This window comes from Myotis daubentonii, chromosome 6 (genome assembly GCF_963259705.1).
Source record: "Myotis daubentonii chromosome 6, mMyoDau2.1, whole genome shotgun sequence".
Taxonomy (NCBI): domain Eukaryota; kingdom Metazoa; phylum Chordata; class Mammalia; order Chiroptera; family Vespertilionidae; genus Myotis; species Myotis daubentonii.
In genome coordinates this window covers 89,815,008-89,833,861 of record NC_081845.1, presented here as the reverse complement: position 1 = coordinate 89,833,861, position 18,854 = coordinate 89,815,008, and the positions used below count along the sequence as shown (strand labels likewise).

The 18,854-nt window shown below is 49.0% G+C and overlaps 1 protein-coding gene across 1 annotated transcript in view; it reads left to right on the top strand.

The window, feature by feature from the left end:
* DNAH8 (dynein axonemal heavy chain 8) overlaps positions 1–18,854 on the top strand; it is a 265,848-nt gene that overhangs the window by 222,862 nt on the left and 24,132 nt on the right. The window contains exons 82-84 of the mRNA XM_059699679.1: positions 3,292–3,408; positions 5,301–5,402; positions 9,699–9,859. Coding sequence (XP_059555662.1) covers positions 3,292–3,408; positions 5,301–5,402; positions 9,699–9,859 — 380 coding nt within the window. The remainder of the gene's footprint in view (positions 1–3,291; positions 3,409–5,300; positions 5,403–9,698; positions 9,860–18,854) is intronic.

The following is an 18,854-nucleotide window of genomic DNA, read 5'->3' as shown; positions in this document are numbered from 1 at the left end:
GGCCTGCAGACTGAAGGGTCCCAGGTTCGATTCTGGTCAAGGGCATGTACCTTGGTTGCGGGCACATCCCCATTAGGAGGTGTGCAGGAGGCAGCTGATCAATGTTTCTCTCTCATCGATGTTTCTAACTCTCTATCTCTCTCCCTTCCTCTCTGTAAAAAAATCAAATATATATATATATATATATATATATATATATATATATATATATATATATATATGAATGCTTTAAATGAAGTGAGGCAAACCTCAGCATTTGGAGCAATTTTCAAAGATCACCTTTTAAGGAACAACTGAATTGTAATTGCCCGGTGGTTATAAATGGGAGTGTTTCCATAGAGTCCATTTAAGCTGCTGCAATAATTGGGAGGAAAGAATTACTCTTTATTCAGTCTTCCGTCTTAATTGGACAGTTAATTTTAAAAATTAAGTCAAACATAGGTGAAAATATTTTAGATTTGATTCTCTTTTTTTATAAATGAGAAAACATTTGCATTTCACCAGTAAGTGGTTAGCATTCTTCTCTTTGAAGACCTCAAGATAGAAGAAATTCCAGGGAGTCGGGGGTTAGCTGAATGCATTTTCACATTAATATTCTATAGGCCCTTCCCACGCACACTTGCTCTGGAATAACCTGGAGGAGGCTCGCTTCAATGTTTTTGGGATCCACTCAAGAAATTCAAAACCCTTGGAATTGACCCCTATCCCCACCCCCAAAGGGTGAGAGAAAATGTGCCTTTCATTCTGATCATTATTAGCTAATCAGAGGCCCGGTACATGGATTCATGCACCGGTGGAGTCCCTCGACCTGGCCTGAGGGGATTGGGCCCGAATCGGCTCTCTGACATGTCCCAAGGGGTCCTGGATTGCGAGAGGACAGTTCTCATGATGCATCCCGGAATCAGGCTCCCTCCTCTCTGATTCTGGGTGTGTCACCCGAGAACCACAGCTGCCAAATCACTGTAGCCCAGCAGCTCCTGCATTGAGCATCTGCCCCCTGGTGGTCAGTGCATGTCATAGTTATTGGTCAGACAGTTAAACGGTCTGATGGTCACTTAGGCTTTTATATATATATAGACTAGAGGCCCAGTGAACAAATTCGTGCATGGGTGGGGTCCCTTGGCCTGGCCAGCGATCGGGGCCAATTGGGGTCTTCTCGCCCAGTCTGAGGGGAGGGACTGGGGAGGTTGGCCGGCCGCGGGAGGTTGGCTGTGGGAGCGCACTGACCACCAGGGGGCAGCTCCTGGGTTGAGCATCTGGCCCCTGGTTTTCAGTGAGCATCATAGCAATCAGTCATAATGGTCACTTGGGCTTTTATATATATAGATGCTTATTAGGCAGCCATGATCCCTACCCCGCAATACAGGTGTAAAAGGGGAGACAAAAATGGGAGATGTTTTTCACTGCCAGTGCTCAAAACTGAGTATAGACTATGAATAGCTAGAAAACTCATCAAGGCAACAGGAATGCTCAGACTATGACGCAGAAAGCCATCAAGAGAAGCTGATGCTGCCTGGCCAGTGTGGCTCAGTGGTTGAGCATCAGCCCATGAACCAGGAGGTCTCAGTTTGCTTCCCGGTCAGGGCACATGCCTGGGTTGCAGGCTCCATCCCCAGTAGTGGCGTGTGGGAAGCAGTCCATCAATGTTTCTATCCCTTTATCCCTCCCCCTTCCTCTCTCTAAAATCAATTTAAAAAATTTTTTTTAAATAGAGAAGCAGACACCATTGAGACCCAGTGCTCCCTTCTCACACCTGGAACAACACCACATGTCTCTCCTCCTGTCGAGGCCACACCTCTGCTCCTTCCCCTTCTCTCTGTCAAGGTGGAAGGTGGTGTTTCCCAGGCCCTGAGGCTGTCTCCCTAGGGGAGCTCGCATGAGGGTAAACACCAGCAGCAATTCTGAACCCCAAGTCCACACTCCTGGGAGAAGGAATCCGGTTGGCTCTTTTTGGACTGACTGTCCACGTTCGATAGAATTCGCTAAGGGACAAGGCTGGGAGTCACACCATAGAAACGTCGAATGCCTGACCACCGAACCTAAAGAAGTACAGATCTGAAAGTAGTGGGAGTAGACATTTTATCTGATCTCCTAGAGCCGGACATCTGGACCCAAATTACTTTTTCATGGTTTACTTAATATTTTAAAGTGTATCCTGAAAATCAGTAATTAAAACCATCATGATTTCTGAGTTTCTTCTCTGACCTGTCCACGAACTTGTCCAAAACTAACATTCAGTTAGATTCCTTTCAGTGGTGGTATTTGTCAGAATGCAAGCATGAAGCAGCTGCAGAAGGAAGGATTGGACGTGTGTGTGTGTGTGTGTGTGTGTGTGTGTGTGTGTGTGTGAGAGAGAGAGAGAGAGAGAGAGAGAGAGAGAGAGAGAGAGAGAGAGAGAGAGAGTTGGGCTGGGGAAAGCAGAAGAGACAAAAAATACATTCCCAGGTAGAGAAGTGTGATCACAGCTCCCCACAGATACACCAGGATTCTACTCTCCACGTGGGTCCTCACCTCAGATGGTGGGGTCCGAGGCCCAGGAGGAAACCCAATGAAACCACTGGACCTTTCCGAGAGGCTGGCTGTGTGCTGAGGCAGGGGAAGCTGAGGTTTGGCAACAGTTGAGCTCACCTGGGTGGTTCGCTCGGTGGTCCGGGCCTGGAAATACCGGTTCTAACACAGCACAGCGGTAAAGTGGTCTCCAGAATAGCGAGGCAGTGGGTCACTGTGAGTAGCGTCGCAGATGGAGAGTGTGAATGAGGGCAGTGTGCGCGTTCTGAGACAGAAAGATGTGCCATGTTTTAGAGATATTTGGTTTTCAGAAGCCAAAACTGCAAGATGACAAAGTGAAACCAGCAGAGCGTCTAAATGCTCGAGTGCTTAAGTTATCCACGTTGACAAACAAAAATTCAAAACTTTACATTTAACATTTGAAACTTCCAAGAGTCCAATTTAGAATAAACAATGAATAAATAATTCATTCAACAGATATTTTTTAGCACCTGTTTTTTTGTTTTTGTTTTTGAGTTGGCAGTGGAGACCTAGATGTCTCTAAAACCAAGAACACCAATTCAGCAAGTATTTGGCGATTTGTTCTGGTAAGCCATCGGTCTCTAGAGCCACCGAATAACGTTTTGGAAGGTTATTATACCCCAAATTGAAAACTGTTCTTTTATGTTCATCAGTCTTGATATCATGCTTTCATTGTACTTACTTTACATGGTAACAATAAAAAGGGGTCAGCTGCACGCACTTTAACCACCTCACTCAGTACTTTCCTCTGGTGTTTTTAAGGAGCGCCGCAAATTCGGCCCCTTGGGATGGAATATTCCCTATGAGTTCAATTCTGCCGACTTTACAGCCAGCGTTCAGTTTATTCAGAATCACCTTGATGAATGCGACATTAAAAAGGTGAGTGATATTTTTTCTCTTTTCTATTTTTATCGCTGTCCTTAATCAAGCCTCTATAGACATTTTCAGTGTGATATTCAGAGAGCCTGCTGACGTCCCCCAGCTCCTGCACACAGCCGGCTCCTTCCCATCAGCCGTGTGCTGGCCCAGCCCTTCCCATTCCCTTCCTCCTTCCCCTAGGAGTGCATTCGGACTCTCGCACCCTCGTGTCCTCATATCACAGCCAAGGGTCCCAGTGCGCTTCGAGAGAACGCACCTCGAGTCACACTTTCCTTTCTTCCTCTCCCTGTGTCTCCGCAGAAGTGACATGTTATCTCCCAGCCACGGGGAAGTCCTTTTTCACATGAATCACGTCTGAATGGACGTTTAAGTTCATGCATATGAATTGCAACAATTCCTGACAATGCTCACTAATTATCCTATTGAGCACTCTGGTCTTCAGAGTGCTCCCACAGGCAGGGCCTCTTCCCATTTTCATAGCTCTGTGGGGCAGACACAGAAGCCTTACTGGTAGCCCCTTTTTACTGATGAAACGATAGACAAAAGAGAATAAGGGACTTCCTCAAGGTCACAGGACTGAGAATGCAAACCTGTTGTCCTTTCACACGGGAGCTGTAAAGGCCCGTGACCTGTCTCTCTGTGACCTTGAGCAAGTTCCTGAGACTCTCTGAGCCTGTTTCCTCCCCTATGTCCTGGCTCTGGCTTCTGTGGAGAGTAAATGAGTCAGCACGTGACAGCACAGTGTGTGGTGCTAGTAGGGCTCAAAGCGCCAGCGCCCCGCTCCCCTCTCCTCCTAGTAGGTCCTGAGGAAGATTATAGACATGGCACCAAGGGGATGGTGAGCCACGGGAGTCTTCATCTGGGCCGGTAGGAAATCCAGGGTCAAACCACCGTTTTTCCTTGCTGTTACAAGGGGATAATATACTGACTATGACGTTTTGATGAAAACTTGTATCACATTGGGTTCATATTCTGCAATTATCAACCTTTCGAGCTCGGCGTGTCAGCATTTTGAAAACCCTAACCTAACTCTGGTGCCGTGTCACATAGAGAAATTTTTTGATATTTGCAACCATAGTAAAACAAAGACTTATCTTTTTGATATTTATTTTATATATTTAAATGCCATTTAACAAAGAAAAATCAACCAAAAAAATGAGTGTCATAGGTGCGCCGTCACTGGCCTATACAACAACAGTGCTCTTGAAATAGTTGCTTTGAAAGGCCACAAAGCTGAAAAGCAAAGTTTTAACCAAGAGGAAGTAAAGAAAAATCAAGCCTCCTTATGTCTCCTACTCAGATGTTATTGAAGGGATTTTTAAATAATTTAAAAAAACTATTAATATCTGAAATGCATTGCGAGCATAAAATGGCTATGGACATTAATCCATACTTTAACGTTGTTGTCGCTCACAGAGTGAGATACCAAAGGATTTCGTTGCAGAAACATCTTGTGAGTAATTTCCGAGTTGTCCTCGCACTGATTCAGAAGGCGTATTGCTAAGGAAGCATATCAGAGCGTTGATGACTTGATTTTTCTTTTCTTCACTAAACACAACCTTTCCTTCTCTCTAACAGCTCAGCACTACTGTAATGAGCATGATAGGTGATTACAAGCACAGAGTGAAAAATAGGGTGTTTTTCTCCTGTTTTAAACCACAGGTGAGCGCCACGGTCACAGCTGTGTGGCGTTGTGGAACTGTCTTTAGTGAACAAACCGTGGCCGTCCCCGTCGTGTAAGCGCAGAAGAGCTGTTAATACAACACGATGAGAAGCTTCTGCCTTCGAGCAGGGGCTTCCATTTCCAGGCCTCGGCCCCGCGGAGAGACCGAAATGTTTAGGAGTTTTTGTTTGGATGGACAGTGAATCACTCTCTGTTCTTCCTAATGCAGGGTGTATCGTGGAGTACCGTTCGGTACATGATTGGAGAAGTGCAATATGGAGGCAGAGTGACAGACGACTTTGATAAACGTCTACTTAATTGCTTTGCTAGAGTAAGTCAATTGTGGTGGTGGTGGTGGTGGTGGGGAAGGCATGGAGACATATTTTATTGCATTTTCCTTTTAAGCAAAAACATTTTTTTTTTGGTAATAGATGAGCCAAACTTAAGGGGGGAGGGAGTGGGCGGGGAAGGTACAGAGCCGAGCTGCTGCAAAGAGTCAGCCAACAAAACAAAGTTAAAACCAAAGCCAAACCAACCAGCAATCTGCGTGTGGTCTGTGAGTCTTCTGTATAGGTGAGCTGCGCATGCCCAGGGCCCCCCACCCCCTCCTCCTTGAAAACACTGCACATAATTTCTCTGCTTCTTCCTCTGAAACCACGCAAAGCGATTTCAAGCCCCAAAATAACTGATTGGAAAATGAACCATAATTTGAGTTTTCTCATCTTTTCCATTAGGACAGACAATTGAAAATTGATGAAGTGCTCATTTTTTTTCTCTGTGCCCAGTAAAGCCCACATATATCATATTGAACACTTTCTAGAGAATGTTCTTAGCAATTATGGCTTTCACCTTTCACATCAAGGATGAATAGTATAAATAGCCCATCAGACTCAAACTCTTCTTAAAATTTTTACATGTCAAAGAAGGAATATATATTACCTAAGTGAGAGAAAGCCAGATATGTATTTTATGGTTACTTGAATTCTTTATATTAGAATCTATATTGGTAATTCTCTGTGTCAATGATTCTCCCCCTCTAAACAAAATGAAAACCTCAACAAAATTAAGAACACATGCTTTTGGGGTTACTTTGGTAAACTGGGGGTTTACCAGGAAGCTGATGTTTCCATCAACCCTTTACACGTTTTTCTGAAGCCGTGTGTGGACAGGTGTGTGTCGGTAAGGATGGTGAAGGCAGGAGTCAGGCTGCTGGACGTCAGACCGTCCACACCTCCCAGAAAGCCATTGGGCAAAATTTACTAAAATTAAGCATCCTGGGTAGGTCCATCCCAGAGTATTCTAGGAAGAGTCTACAAATGGATATGCTGACAAATGTCCATGGTGATACCGTGTGGGAAGTTGAAGGCAACCTAGGAGTCCTCATGGGGATGGAGGAGTTGAATGCCGTGGCCACTTGCTGTGGCCACCTGCCGTGGAACACAGCGCAGCACTGGGAGGAAGTGATCCGCGTGACAGCATGCACAGGTCTTAGAGACTTACTGTTGAGTGCAGAGGTTAATGAAATCAAATGAGATCTATAAAGTCATACGTGTATATTTCACAAGGATAAATGCATCGTTGAGGACATAGATCAAGGACATTTAAATAGATGCCCTCAGAGGGAAGGAGGCTGGGAGTGGATAGCAGGGCTGAATGGGGAAAAGACTAAGGTGAAAGGTGCCTAGACTCATGCGAACAATAAAATCAAGGAATATGATAAACTCACCTCTGTGTCCGAGGTTCAAAGGAGAAAAAGGTATCGCAACCTCAGCTTCATCTTATCTTCTAACCAGGAGATCTAACTTCTTTGTTGCCACTTCACCCTATGTTACCTAGCATTGTCCGGGAGAGAATTGGCTTAATTGTATATCAGTGCTTTCCAGTGGGATCCTCCATTCCTGTGACTTTCAGTTTGAGGCTAATCTTTTCTCTATTCTCAGCATCTTATGGTGTGTCTCTCCTAAAACCAACAATTGTAGAACCTTATTTATCTTTGGAGTATGACTGCGTGTCTTTGTAAAGTACCTTCTAGAACAGCCGTGGGCAAACTACGGCCCGCGGGCCGGATCCTGCCCGTTTGAAATGAATAAAACTAAAAAAAAAAAAAAAAAAAAGACCGTACCCTTTTATGTAATGATGTTTACTTTGAATTTATATTAGTTCACACAAACACTCCATCCATGCTTTTGTTCCGGCCCTCGGTCCAGTTTAAGAACCCATTGTGGCCCTCGAGTCAAAAAGTTTGCCCACCCCTGTTCTAGAATCTCCCACAGTAATTCCGTGTAGACTTCATATTCTGTATTTTTAATATATCCCCAAAATGTCCTCCAAATTGGATGAAACTCAGCTATTTGTGTTAGTGAATCCAACTAGTTGTGTGCGTGTAAATAAATTAATGGAAAAACAGGTGGAGACTTGTATTTGCTTTTATAAATATACTAGAGGCCCGGTGCACGAATTCATGCACGGGTGGGGTCCCTCGGCCTAGGTGGCTATGGGGGCCAATAGGGGCCTTCTCACCCAGTCCTGGGGGGAGGGACTGCTGGAGGTTGGCCCAGGAGGTTGGTGTGGGAGTGCACTAACCACCAGGGGGCAGCTCCTGCATTGAGCATCTGCCCCCTGGTGGTCAGTGTGCGTCATAGTGCGTAACGGTCACTTAGGCTTTTATATATGCAGATGTCACCTGACAACACAGTGGTCACTGGTGGTCTATGTGCTGAGGGCCCTGGCCTTCCCCTGCCTCGTCACCCCCATCCCCAAGAACATAATCTGTCTCAGAATGACCACGATCACAGCACTGTGCCCTCTAATAGCTTCCAGCTGTTCCCCCCCTTCTTCACTTAGCACGTCACCACCCTGACAAACACAGTCATCCGTAATAGGGCCCCCCTTCCCTTTCCTGCCCTCTCTCTCACCACCACACTAGATTTACCTGAGCCTTCGTCCTCTCCCCCACCTGCCTCACATGTGCACTAGTTATTCTGTGCCTTTGCCTGTGTGGTCTCCCCCTCACAAGTCCCACTGTCACAATCCTGCCCTTCAAGGCTTACCTCCAAAATCAGCTCTTAGATAAAGCCTTACCTGGCATACCTTCCCTTATTACTTCTATTTTCTCTCCCATACAGGCCTGGCTGTGCTTTCCTCCCGCTTTACGCCTCCTTGGTACTTGGCTTATTTTTATTTCCCCGGCTCTTGCCTCCGTGCCCTTTGTACTGTGGCTATTATGTAATCGGCTGAGCCCTCCATTGGGTCACAAGCTCCTTGAAGGAAAGGACTGTGTGTGCCTCGTCTTTGCACTCTGTTCTCATTCTAAGCTCAGTGCCTCATGCGTGGAAGTTGAATAGGATAGGATTTCGGCAAATGGAGCAACCGAGAGAACGGGTTCACAGGGTGTTTCATATTCAGAACAATCGCTGGCCCTAAAAAGAGTGGGAAGAAGGCTGTGGAGCGAAGAGACTGGCACAGGTGTGGTTAGCCCGAGTAAGCACAGTCCCACCCCTTTCCACGCAGCGTCCTCTAGAGATTCAGACATCCGCCTGCTTTTCTGCTCCCCTGTCTCCCCATTAGTTCCCTTCCGACCGGGAAAATTGCTCTGTTAGACACTAAAGTCATTGTCTCAAATCGGGCTGGTAGGCATTCAGCATTATTTTTTCCTCTTCAGAATAAGTCTGTTCACACCAAGTATATATTTGTGCTCTCGCTGCTACATTACACATAATCAGCTCATATGGAATGAGAAAAGGATGTCCTTAAGCGAACAATAAGACGGTTGGATACATTTGCTTCTTGTGGCCAAGGACAGAACTTAATTAACGGGGGAGCTCTCCGGCGCAGGGTGGGAAGGGAGAGGCGTGGAAGTTTTCCTGGCCTCGTGCTGTGCTCAGTGCTGCTTTGAGCCCCAGTGAGCACAGACCCAGCCCCCTAGCAGGAGCCCCGCTGTGGGGAGAAGGGCGGCACTGAAAAGGCCAGATACTGTCTCCTGTGTGTGTGTGTGTGTGTGTATGTGTGTGTGTGTGTTGCCTCATCTATTCTGCAGTGTGTTGCCACTCCACAGGGATCGAGTCCTGGCCAGCGCACAGACATGTTGCCTGTTCAATTCCCAGTCAGGGCACATGACCCAGTAGGGGGATCAATTCCCAATAGGGGGCATGCAGGAAGCTGCTGATCCATGTTCCATTTTCACATGGATACCTCTCTCTCTCTCTCTCTCTCTCTCTCTCTCTCTCTCTCTCTCTCTCTCTGTCTCTCTCTCTCTCCCTGTCTCTCTTTCCCTCTCCCTTCCTCTCTCTCTAAAAATAAATTAAAAATCTTAAAACACACACACAGAGGGCTGGCGGGTCAGCCAGGTACTGGATCCGGGAGCAGACTCGCGAGGCCGGCTCCACTCTCCACTGTCAGCAATTATCTTCTCTGCTGTGGAACAGGCTGGGGCTCCATTGCTTTTGCATCCCGGCCTCTTTTCTTCATCTGCGAGCTCATCATTCTGTCAGTGGCTGCATTTGGGTGCTCTCAGCCTCAATATTAAAAACTATTAAAATGGAAATAAGGCAACCCTTTCTCTTTCCCAGTAGCAGTTTTCATTTAGATGTTTATCGACGTTATTTCTTCTCTTTTCTCTCCCATGCAGGTCTGGTTCAGCGAGAAGATGTTTGAGCCGTCGTTTTGCTTTTACACCGGATATAAAATCCCCCTCTGCAAGACCTTGGACCAGTATTTCGAGTACATCCAGTCGCTGCCCTCCCTCGACAACCCCGAGGTCTTTGGGCTTCACCCGAATGCCGACATCACGTAAGTTCCTGGCCCTTTTGAAATCTGAAGGAGTCATTTGTAACTCAGCCTGGCAATAACGACGCATTTCCTCTCTCTCTCAGTCTCTCTCCTTTCCCTGCTTTTCATTTTATTATGAAAAATTGTGTCACTTTCTGTCTCCCAATTACAACTTTGTCGGATCTTGGCAGCTCTCCCCTCACTAAATCCCGATGCTCCGGAGTTTATGGCGGCGTGAAGGCTCTAATTTATGCACTGATTACTTCTCTGTCGTGTCATAAAACCAGCTGGTGTGATTGGCGTCGATGCTCTCCACGGATAGGACAGTAGTCCTTGCCTCTTACCTCAAGAAAGTCCATGAAAATAATGGTCCTAAGTAGAATCTAGCAGGGCCAGGACGGGCGAGAGGGGAGGGGGCGGCGGTACTTGTGCTTCATCTGCTCCCTGGCTGCTCACGGCCTCCTCTGTCGCTAACCGTCTCGGGGCACCAGGCAGTGAGCAAGGTGCACAGGGCGGGTGAGGGGAGGCTGGGTGTCACGGCTCCGAGGGAGGTCCCTGTGCCAGTCCCACGGGCCAGAGGCAGGTGAAGAGGTAGGAGGGGCATCCAGGTCCCCAGCCCCTTCCAGGACCCTCCTGTGGAGGAGGTCGCATCCCTCATCTCCCCGGAAGTCCCACCTGCAGACCGAGCCTCCGGCTCCACGGAGAGGCCCCAGCTCAGCCTCCTCTGGGTGGTCTCCTCCGGCCCATTGACACAAGGCCACAAAGTCTACTCTAGGAGGGTGGTTTTTAGGAAGTAGAGAGAAACCAACAGCCCCCTGGAAGGTTCTAAGCTGAGATGGCTGAGATGGCCATGTGCCCTCTCCGGGTCACTCCCCTGCAGCCGCAGCCCACGTCCTCACCTGGTCCTCTGCCCTCACAGGCAGCCCCAGAGCCCCCGTGCCCTCCAGTCCTGCCTGCGCCTCACCCTTCACCAGGCTTGGCCTCCTGGCCTCTGTCACCCACGTTGATTCTAACTTCTCCGTTCCCTCTCATCTCTCTCATGTTCTTTTCATCTTCAAAGATGTGAGCGTGGCTCCAAAGGCCCACGGATGGCTAACGCTCCCTTCAGACGCCACGGGAGGAGCCGATGGCCCTTTGGTGGCGGCGCTGGCTGCTCTTTGAAGAATAGAAGCCGTCATAAAGTTAGCTGGAGGCAGGAAACAATTAAAAGGATTCCTCAGGGACCCATTTGCGCGACAACTTAAACATTATCTGAAAGAGAAAACAGAAAGAGGTTTGCTTTTGCTGAGACTTTTAAAAATGTGAGTCGGTCGCATCAGGCCTCTGCCCAGAACCCTCTGAAGGCTCATCTTACTCTGAGTCAAGGTCCAAGGCCAACAGTGACCTCCAGGTGACCTCCAAGGCCCAATAATTCCATCTGCGCCCACCCTGGCTGGTCCCTTTCTGTTGTCCCCCCTCCCCCCTCCCCGTGGCCACCAGCTCCAGCTACTGCCGGCTTCCTGTCCCTCAGACAGGCCCGAGGCTCTCACCACAGGCTACCTGCACTTCCTGGCGGTCCTTCCCACGCGGCACTGTGGCTCACCTTTTCACCTCTTCCGTCCTTTGCTGAAATGTCAAAGAAGCCTTCCTTGCCGCCCTATTTAACAATGGCTAACCACTCCCCGCCACCTCAGAGTCCATCCTCCCTGTCTGCCCTTTTCTATAGGTTTTCTCACCAGCTGACACATCTGTATGTATTGTTTGCTGTCGTCTGGCTGCCATCATTTAACATAAGCTCATTCTGTTGACGCTCTTGCCTCTTTTTGCTGCTGCTCCCCCCGTGCCAGCCCGTGCCTGATGGCAGGGAACATTTGTTGGCTGTGGCTGCCATACGCAGTTCTTCAGGTTGTGGAGGGCCTAATGAGGGGGCTAGCGCTAGTCCATAGAAAGGTCTCCTGATGCTTGTGAGCGCGCCGGAAAACGGGCAGTCGGTGGTAATGCACTTGTAAACGAGCAGGTGACGTGGTCGCGGATGAGGGCTTAGAACTTGGGCTCCATCCTTGGCGAGAGCCCTTGGAGCCCTGGGAGCCGGTGCCTGGAGCGCAGAGCAAGGCTGGCCGCATCTCACCCTGGGACGGGACGCGCGCCCGCGCCTGGGCACCCGCGTCACTGCGGGCAGTTTGATCACCAGCTCGCAGGGAAGATAAACCGAAGCTCGGAACAGCTCAAAGCAGGGCAACTAAAGTGTAATTCAAATGCGAAGCCAGAAAGAGACTTTCCCTGGACTTTTATTGGAGCTGTTACAAGCCCTCACACGAGGTGCAAGTACGCAGTAAACTCTCATAGACCCTTTACTGAGAGTCACTGATGACTCACATTTGGTTCCATTTGCATTTTCTTTTTCTGTATTTAAACCTCTGTGTATTTCTGTGTCTACAGCTACGTCCACATATAAGCACATTTCTTCCCCGCCCCCCCCCCCCCGCCCCTCTCTCTCTGCTGGTAGCCCCTCTCAGTGGATGAGCTAGGAAATAAGTATTTTTTAAAACATCATAGGCCGATACTAACAGGTCCGAGTCCAGTTGTATACCTCAGGGCTGTGTCCTGTCTTCCCTCATCTCATGTTGCTGTCTCCTTCCTCCCATGGTGAGAACTCCGGTTCCCAGCAACTTCAATGCCTTTACTCACTTGCTCCGAACACCCCGCCAGCACCCCAATGTCCTAAGTGCAGGTCAAGGTTTCTTTGCTGACCCTTTTGCCCTTAGAACAGATCCCACTGAGGGCGCACGGGGTGCTCTGCTCAAAAGTCACGCCGATGTTTTTCTGTGCGGTTGTGCCATCCATTGATATGTAGGCACTTTGTTTTTGTTTGTAATACATTTTAGTTTTTTTTCCATCTTTGTTCATGATGGGTTTTTAATATATTTTTCTCGATTTCAGAGGGGAAGGGAGAGGGACAGAAAGCTAGAAACATCAATGAAGAGAGAGAACCATTAATCAGCTGCCTCCTGCACACCACACGGGGGATCGAGCCCGCAACCCAGGCCTGTGCCCTGACTGGGAATCGAACCGTGATCTCCTGGTTCACAGGTTGACACCCAACCACTGAGCCACGTCAGCTGGGCTGTCCATTGTTTTTATTATGTGAAACGTGAACATGGCTGAAAGTCACAACTAGATAGTAAGTTGTTCTTCGAGAAGTCTCATCTCCAACCCACATCCTCCTCTCTTTAGAGGCACCCAAATGCATTCATTTCTGGCTTATCTTCCCTGTGCTCTTTTTGCCCAGACATACATACACATGTACTTAGATATTCTCATGATCCTTTCTTTCTTAAACAAAGTTGCCATACTAATTCTGTGTCTTGCCTTTTTCACTTAACAGTGTATCTTATAACCACTCCGTTCAGCTCATAGACGCCGTCCTCATGACCGTACGGCTGCAGGCCCCTCGGTGCTCGTGCTCCATCATCCCTGCATCCTTCTCCTGAGGGTGGGCATTTAGGGCTGCTCCCAGTGCTTCACGCCCCCAAATAATTCCTCAGGGAATCACTTCCTGTGTGCGATTTCCCATATTGCGGGGGATGTGTTTTCAGGGTAAACTGCTCTGCTGGGATGCTGGCTAGACCGAGGCCTAGTGAATGTTGCCGAAGTCCCTTCCACCGGCTGTGCAGGCGTGCCTGGCCCCTCAGTCTCACCCACAGAGCAGTGGTGAAGTTTTGAATTGTCACCAGAACGGCAGTGAGAAATGGTGCCTCAGCATGGTTTTATTTTCTCTCATTTTGAGTGAAGTTGAGCACATTTGCCTACATTTACAGGCTATTTGCACTAATCGACCACCTTGGAGGCCCCGTGTGTGATGTAGGCTGCAGAGGTGGAGTGAAGCTGCAGACAGGTCCCAGAGGGGGACTGATAAGATGAATGAGTGTGGAACGAGGCTGGGAGCCTTCTACAGGTTTCATTCATTCCTTGCTGCTGCCTGCTCAGTGGAGAGGGTGTGGCAAGCCTTTGACCCGGTTCAAGTTTCCCTCCACGGCTCTGAGCACCGCTCACATGCCTTCGCTGGCAGGCCTGCTGTGGCTGGCACAGCTGTCCTTCCCATACTAACTGTCAGGGTCTCACCAGCTCCCATCCCCCTGAGTGAGGGCAGGTAGAACGGCGGGACCTCTGCCTCAGATGGACTGTTCCTGCCAGAGACAGCAGCTGGCCCCTGAGCCCTGTGGCCCCCTCCTGGGATTTCTCTCCACCCTTAACTTCCCGCTTGGTCTGTCCCAGGGTCTTCTTCTCCAGCCACCCACCCTGCTCTCCTCCTCCTGGCGACCATGGCCCTTTCGGTGCCTGCTCAGGCAGTGGGCTCTGTCCCGCAGGCTGCGTTTGGTCATTTTCTGTCGAGGGATCTCTGTCCTAAGCTGGAGCCTTTTCTCCTCTGGGCTCTGAAATACCCGGGAACCAGAATCAGCCTCACTCTTCCTGGCAACTGAGTCTTCTTCGGGGACTGTGCTCCAACCCCGCGCTGTTCCCGCACCAGCCACCGGGAGGCAGCTTCCCAGCTACGGCCCATCCCCAGTCTCCTGCCCCCAAGCACACCCTTCCCAGAGCTGCCAGGTGGAACTCTCCCGAGAGGACAGTTAAAGACACGAGAGGGGGTGGACTGTCTGAGACCCACTGGCTGAGTCAATGTGACTGTCGCAGCCAAGAGGGTCCTTCTTAATGTATCTGACTGCCCATGTCACTCAAAAATGCTCTTGCTCCCAGACTCGCTCAGGGTTGCCCCTGGGCTGGGGTGGAGAATCTGCACTCTGACCTTAGCACCCACAAATTAGAGGGGAGTGGGGGGGCCTGAGAAGGGGGACCACACGTCTCCCCCTCCGCCCATCCTTGCTTAAGAATGCAGAAGTAGAAGAGGAAAATCAGGTTGAATAAATGCTTTAAAATAAATAAAATCTCTCCCAAGAGCTTAGATACCTTGGTGACAGGAAGCATAAAAATGCATAGTTTAATCACTATGCATAGTTTAAATAGTTTTATTATCTAGATTTATAAGGTACCAAGGACATTGCAAATTCAACTATCTCAATGTCAAAAACAGTTATTTATTTTCACTCTTTTTCTCATTAGCAGTTTTGCATATTTTTCTACATTCTGAAATTTGTCAAATGTCTTATTACAACTTTTGTATTCATTCCGACACAGTTTGAATTTAATTGTATTTCTTTTTTTGTTCGCCGGCACTGCTAAGTTTCAGATTTTAAAAATAGATTGTGCTCATTGTGGCAGATTTTTTCCCCCAGTCAGGCAGGGCACATACCCAGGTTGTGGGGTCAATCCCTGGTCGGGGCCCCTTCAGGAGGTAACTGATTGATGTTTCCCTCTCACATTGATGTCTCTCTCTCTCTCTCTCTCTCTCTCTCTCTCTCTCATTCTCTCTCTCGCTCTCTCTAAAATTAAATTAAAAATTATGCTCATTGCACATTTGTTTCATGTGCAAAGATGTATATAAATCTAGGCTGGTTTGGATGTGATAGTGCACTAATATTTCAGGAAATGCTTAATTATTTTAGAGGTAGCTCTCTTTGTCAGTTGTCTTGCATTTGTATGGCCCATCACCACCCAACAGAGATGACCCAGATGACTCCCCGAAACCACCGAGTGACAAGACCAGTAAGAGCTTCTTCCCACGTTTACTTCAAGGAGAAATTTCTTCTAGAAGTAACTCGGGACCAAAGCACATGGAGTATCACCATTCCCTTTCTTCACCTCAGAGCATTTACTCATGGGACTGTTTCCCTGGGAGCCCTTGGGATTCTGAGGCACATGGAGATATTTGCAGTTCTCCAGTGTATCCGGTTAGGTAGGCTTCTGCCTTTCCTGTCTTTGCAAAGTTAGAACCACATTGTGGAGAAAGAAATGAAGGGAATGGAGGTTGTACATCCCTGGCATTCGGTGGCCCACATGTGGTGGGAGGCGATCTGAGAGCTTGTCCAGCTCCTATGCAAAATGGGGCAGCTTTTCAGGGGTTCTTTCCACAACCGTGTCTCAGGGACTGTTTTCAAATCACCTCAAAAGATGAATTAAATGGCCCACCGTGGGAGTGGTCTCTCAGGTGAGGTCCCGCCGTGGCCCCTCCACGGGCCTCCTGGAGTGCTGGCCAGGGTGGCGGGCGGCCAGAGCAGGCGGCTGCACCCGCCTGCAGTGTGTGTGCTGGCACGCAGCCCTGGTGCAGAGCGTTTCCAAGGAGGATGCGAGCTGACGGGGAGCCAGGGGAGCCTGAGAATCCGAGATAGGGGTTCCTTCCCCGCTTCCTGTGTGGCTAGAACAGGTGGGAAGAATAAATTAGGGTTTCCTTAGCATGAATGGACATTTACTGCGGTTTTCTTCTCTTTGACCTTTAAAGATCGGAGATATATTTATCTTTAGGTGGAAAGGTGCCAGGAGAGAGACACACAGTAATGACAATATACTTTTACCATAAGAAGAAACAAATAATTACATTTTCATGCCCTTTAAATATCAGAGGACTGCTCTCCTTTAGATGTGAGGCTTAATAAAATTCAAGCCCAACAAATATTTACTGAGAACTTACTCTCTAGCCAGCTTGCGGATTAGTAAGTCACAGTCCTTGCCCTGGAGCTCACCATCGATCAGAGAAAATAAATGAATGGCAGACTGTTATGTAACACAATATGGTAAACTCTAAAATCAGGACATACAGGGGTGGGCACACACACACGCACACACACACACACGCACACACACGCACACGCACACGCACACGCACACATTGCTCTGAGAACAAAGGCAAAGGAGCAATCAATTTCCATTTAGGGATCAAAGTGAGCTGGTGAGGGAGTGAGGCCACCTCTGAGTTGTGCCTTAAGGACCTGCGGGGGATCTCAGGAGATGGGGAGGGGGTGGGAGGAGTGGCTGCAGCACCAGCAAGAGGGACAGAGTACAAAGAAAGAGGAAGATGAGGAGGCTGTGTTTGCATATCAGATCAACCTGTACACCCTAAGCAGGATGATAAAACGACACGTCAGCACAGTGAACAAAAGCATCACTGAGGGCACATGCAGGAAGGAGCTGCCCGAGGAGGGGCAGGAAGCTGTAAAGTGTGTGGGATGTTTGGGAGCCTGGGGGTGGGGGTGGGGGGAGAGGGGAGGCTCGAAGGGAAAAGCAACGTGATGGTGACGCTGACACATGGCAGAGACTGGCTCTGGGAGATGCGGGGCGTCCTGAGAAAGGGTTTGGGGCCGTTCCAAAGGCAGGAAGGATGCGGATGCTGGACGCTTCTACGTGGTGCTAGGCGTGATCTGGAAATAGGACTCGGAAACCGAGAGAGGCTGGGGGGTGACACAGGGGGAGCCCTCTCTGAAGTTCCCCGGTCGGGCAGCTGATGTTAAAGGAGATGGTGCAAGGGCCAGCGCAGGGGAGGGAAGGGGGGGATTAGAACAAACCAGGGCAGGAGTTGTCTGGTGTCAGAACAGAGCTCTGGGAGTCCGTGGAGATTTGGGTGCACGGAGTCCATGACAGAGTCAGAGGTTTGGCGTTATCGGACCTGCCTGGAGCGTCCTGGCTCGGAGGACCCCGGCCCCGTGGCACCTGCATCTTCTCCAGCACAGCGTCACCCACACACCCTGCTCCCTGCGAGCTGGGTGCCGCGCAGAACCAGGGCGCCGAGTGATGGCAATCACACACATTTACGTTTCTGATGAAATCTCTGCTCCATGACAACATGTGGGTCCTCGACTGTTGGTAACTTCATTTTGTTGTCACGTCAGCTATTTTCATGCAACACCAGCTATGACTACAGTCAGGCTTGGGCAAAAGTAGGTTTACAGTTCATATGGAAAATAACACAGCTATTAATAAACAATAATCTATATATATAAAAGCCAAGGAACTGGAATGACAGAATGACGGGAATGACCAGAAGGACCGGTCACTATGCTGTGCACTGTGGCGGCCAACCTACCCGATTGGGGCCCTGATTGGCCCCCCAATCTCCCATGGCCCCTTCCCCCAGCCAGCCCTGCCCCTGATCAGCCCCCCTATTGGGGGCGGGGCCAGCTGACCTCCCATGGGGCCCCCCACCCAGCTGGCCCAGCCCCAATTGGGCCCCGATCGGGGGTGGGGCCGGTGGCCAACCTCTCGCTTCCCCTGCTGCAGGCCTGGCCCCGATCGGTCCCCATCAGGGCAGGCTGGCCAGACCCCACGTGTGCACTCATTTGTGCACTGGGCCTCTAGTATAAGAATAAACTCCCAAGTTTCTCTTACTCACAACTATAAACCTATGCTTGCCCCACCCTGTATTATTATCAAAGGGGCAAGCGTGGGTCTGCACAGGGCACTGTTATTTGTATTTTCCTTTTCCTTATGTGGCTTTTAAAAACTGAGATAGCGCCATACTTCAAAGACCAGCAATGAGAACACAGGCAATGGAGCGCAAGGGCCTTGTGTGCCATTTTCCTAGGATGGTTTCCTTTCTATTCATGTGTTCAATTGTGTGCGTATGGGTTTGATATGCTCATCTTTCAACTCTTTAAATAAATGCCTTTTGGAATTTTTTTTTAAAACCTCCGCTTCTGAAAGAGGTTGCTCACCAAAGAGTAATAAAATAATAAAATTTTAAAAAATTATATATAAAGTTATACAAAATCCATCTTAAGGTATTAAATCAGCTTTTGCCTATTGGTCTCTATGGTGAAATTCTTACGTTTCAAGGTAAAGTGGAGCTGCTTCCCCGGCCCTGGTTGGGTTGCAAACATTCGCCAGGTCTGTCCCCCGGCCCTCATCAGCACTGCGCATCCTCCCCCGCAGCCAGCATGGCGAGCACCGGGGGAGGGGGGGGGGCGGTGCGTTTGCCTCAACCCGGACTTGGGGAGGATGCGGTTGTTAGGATACGCAGGCTGGGGCCCAGATCATCAAATAAAAATGCTGAAGACAGAAACATCCGCTCCACTCTTAAGCTGGTGTCCTAAATAAACCAGAGGTCACCTGAATGATTCAGGAGTCCTCAGTTTGCACAAAATTGGCTTTT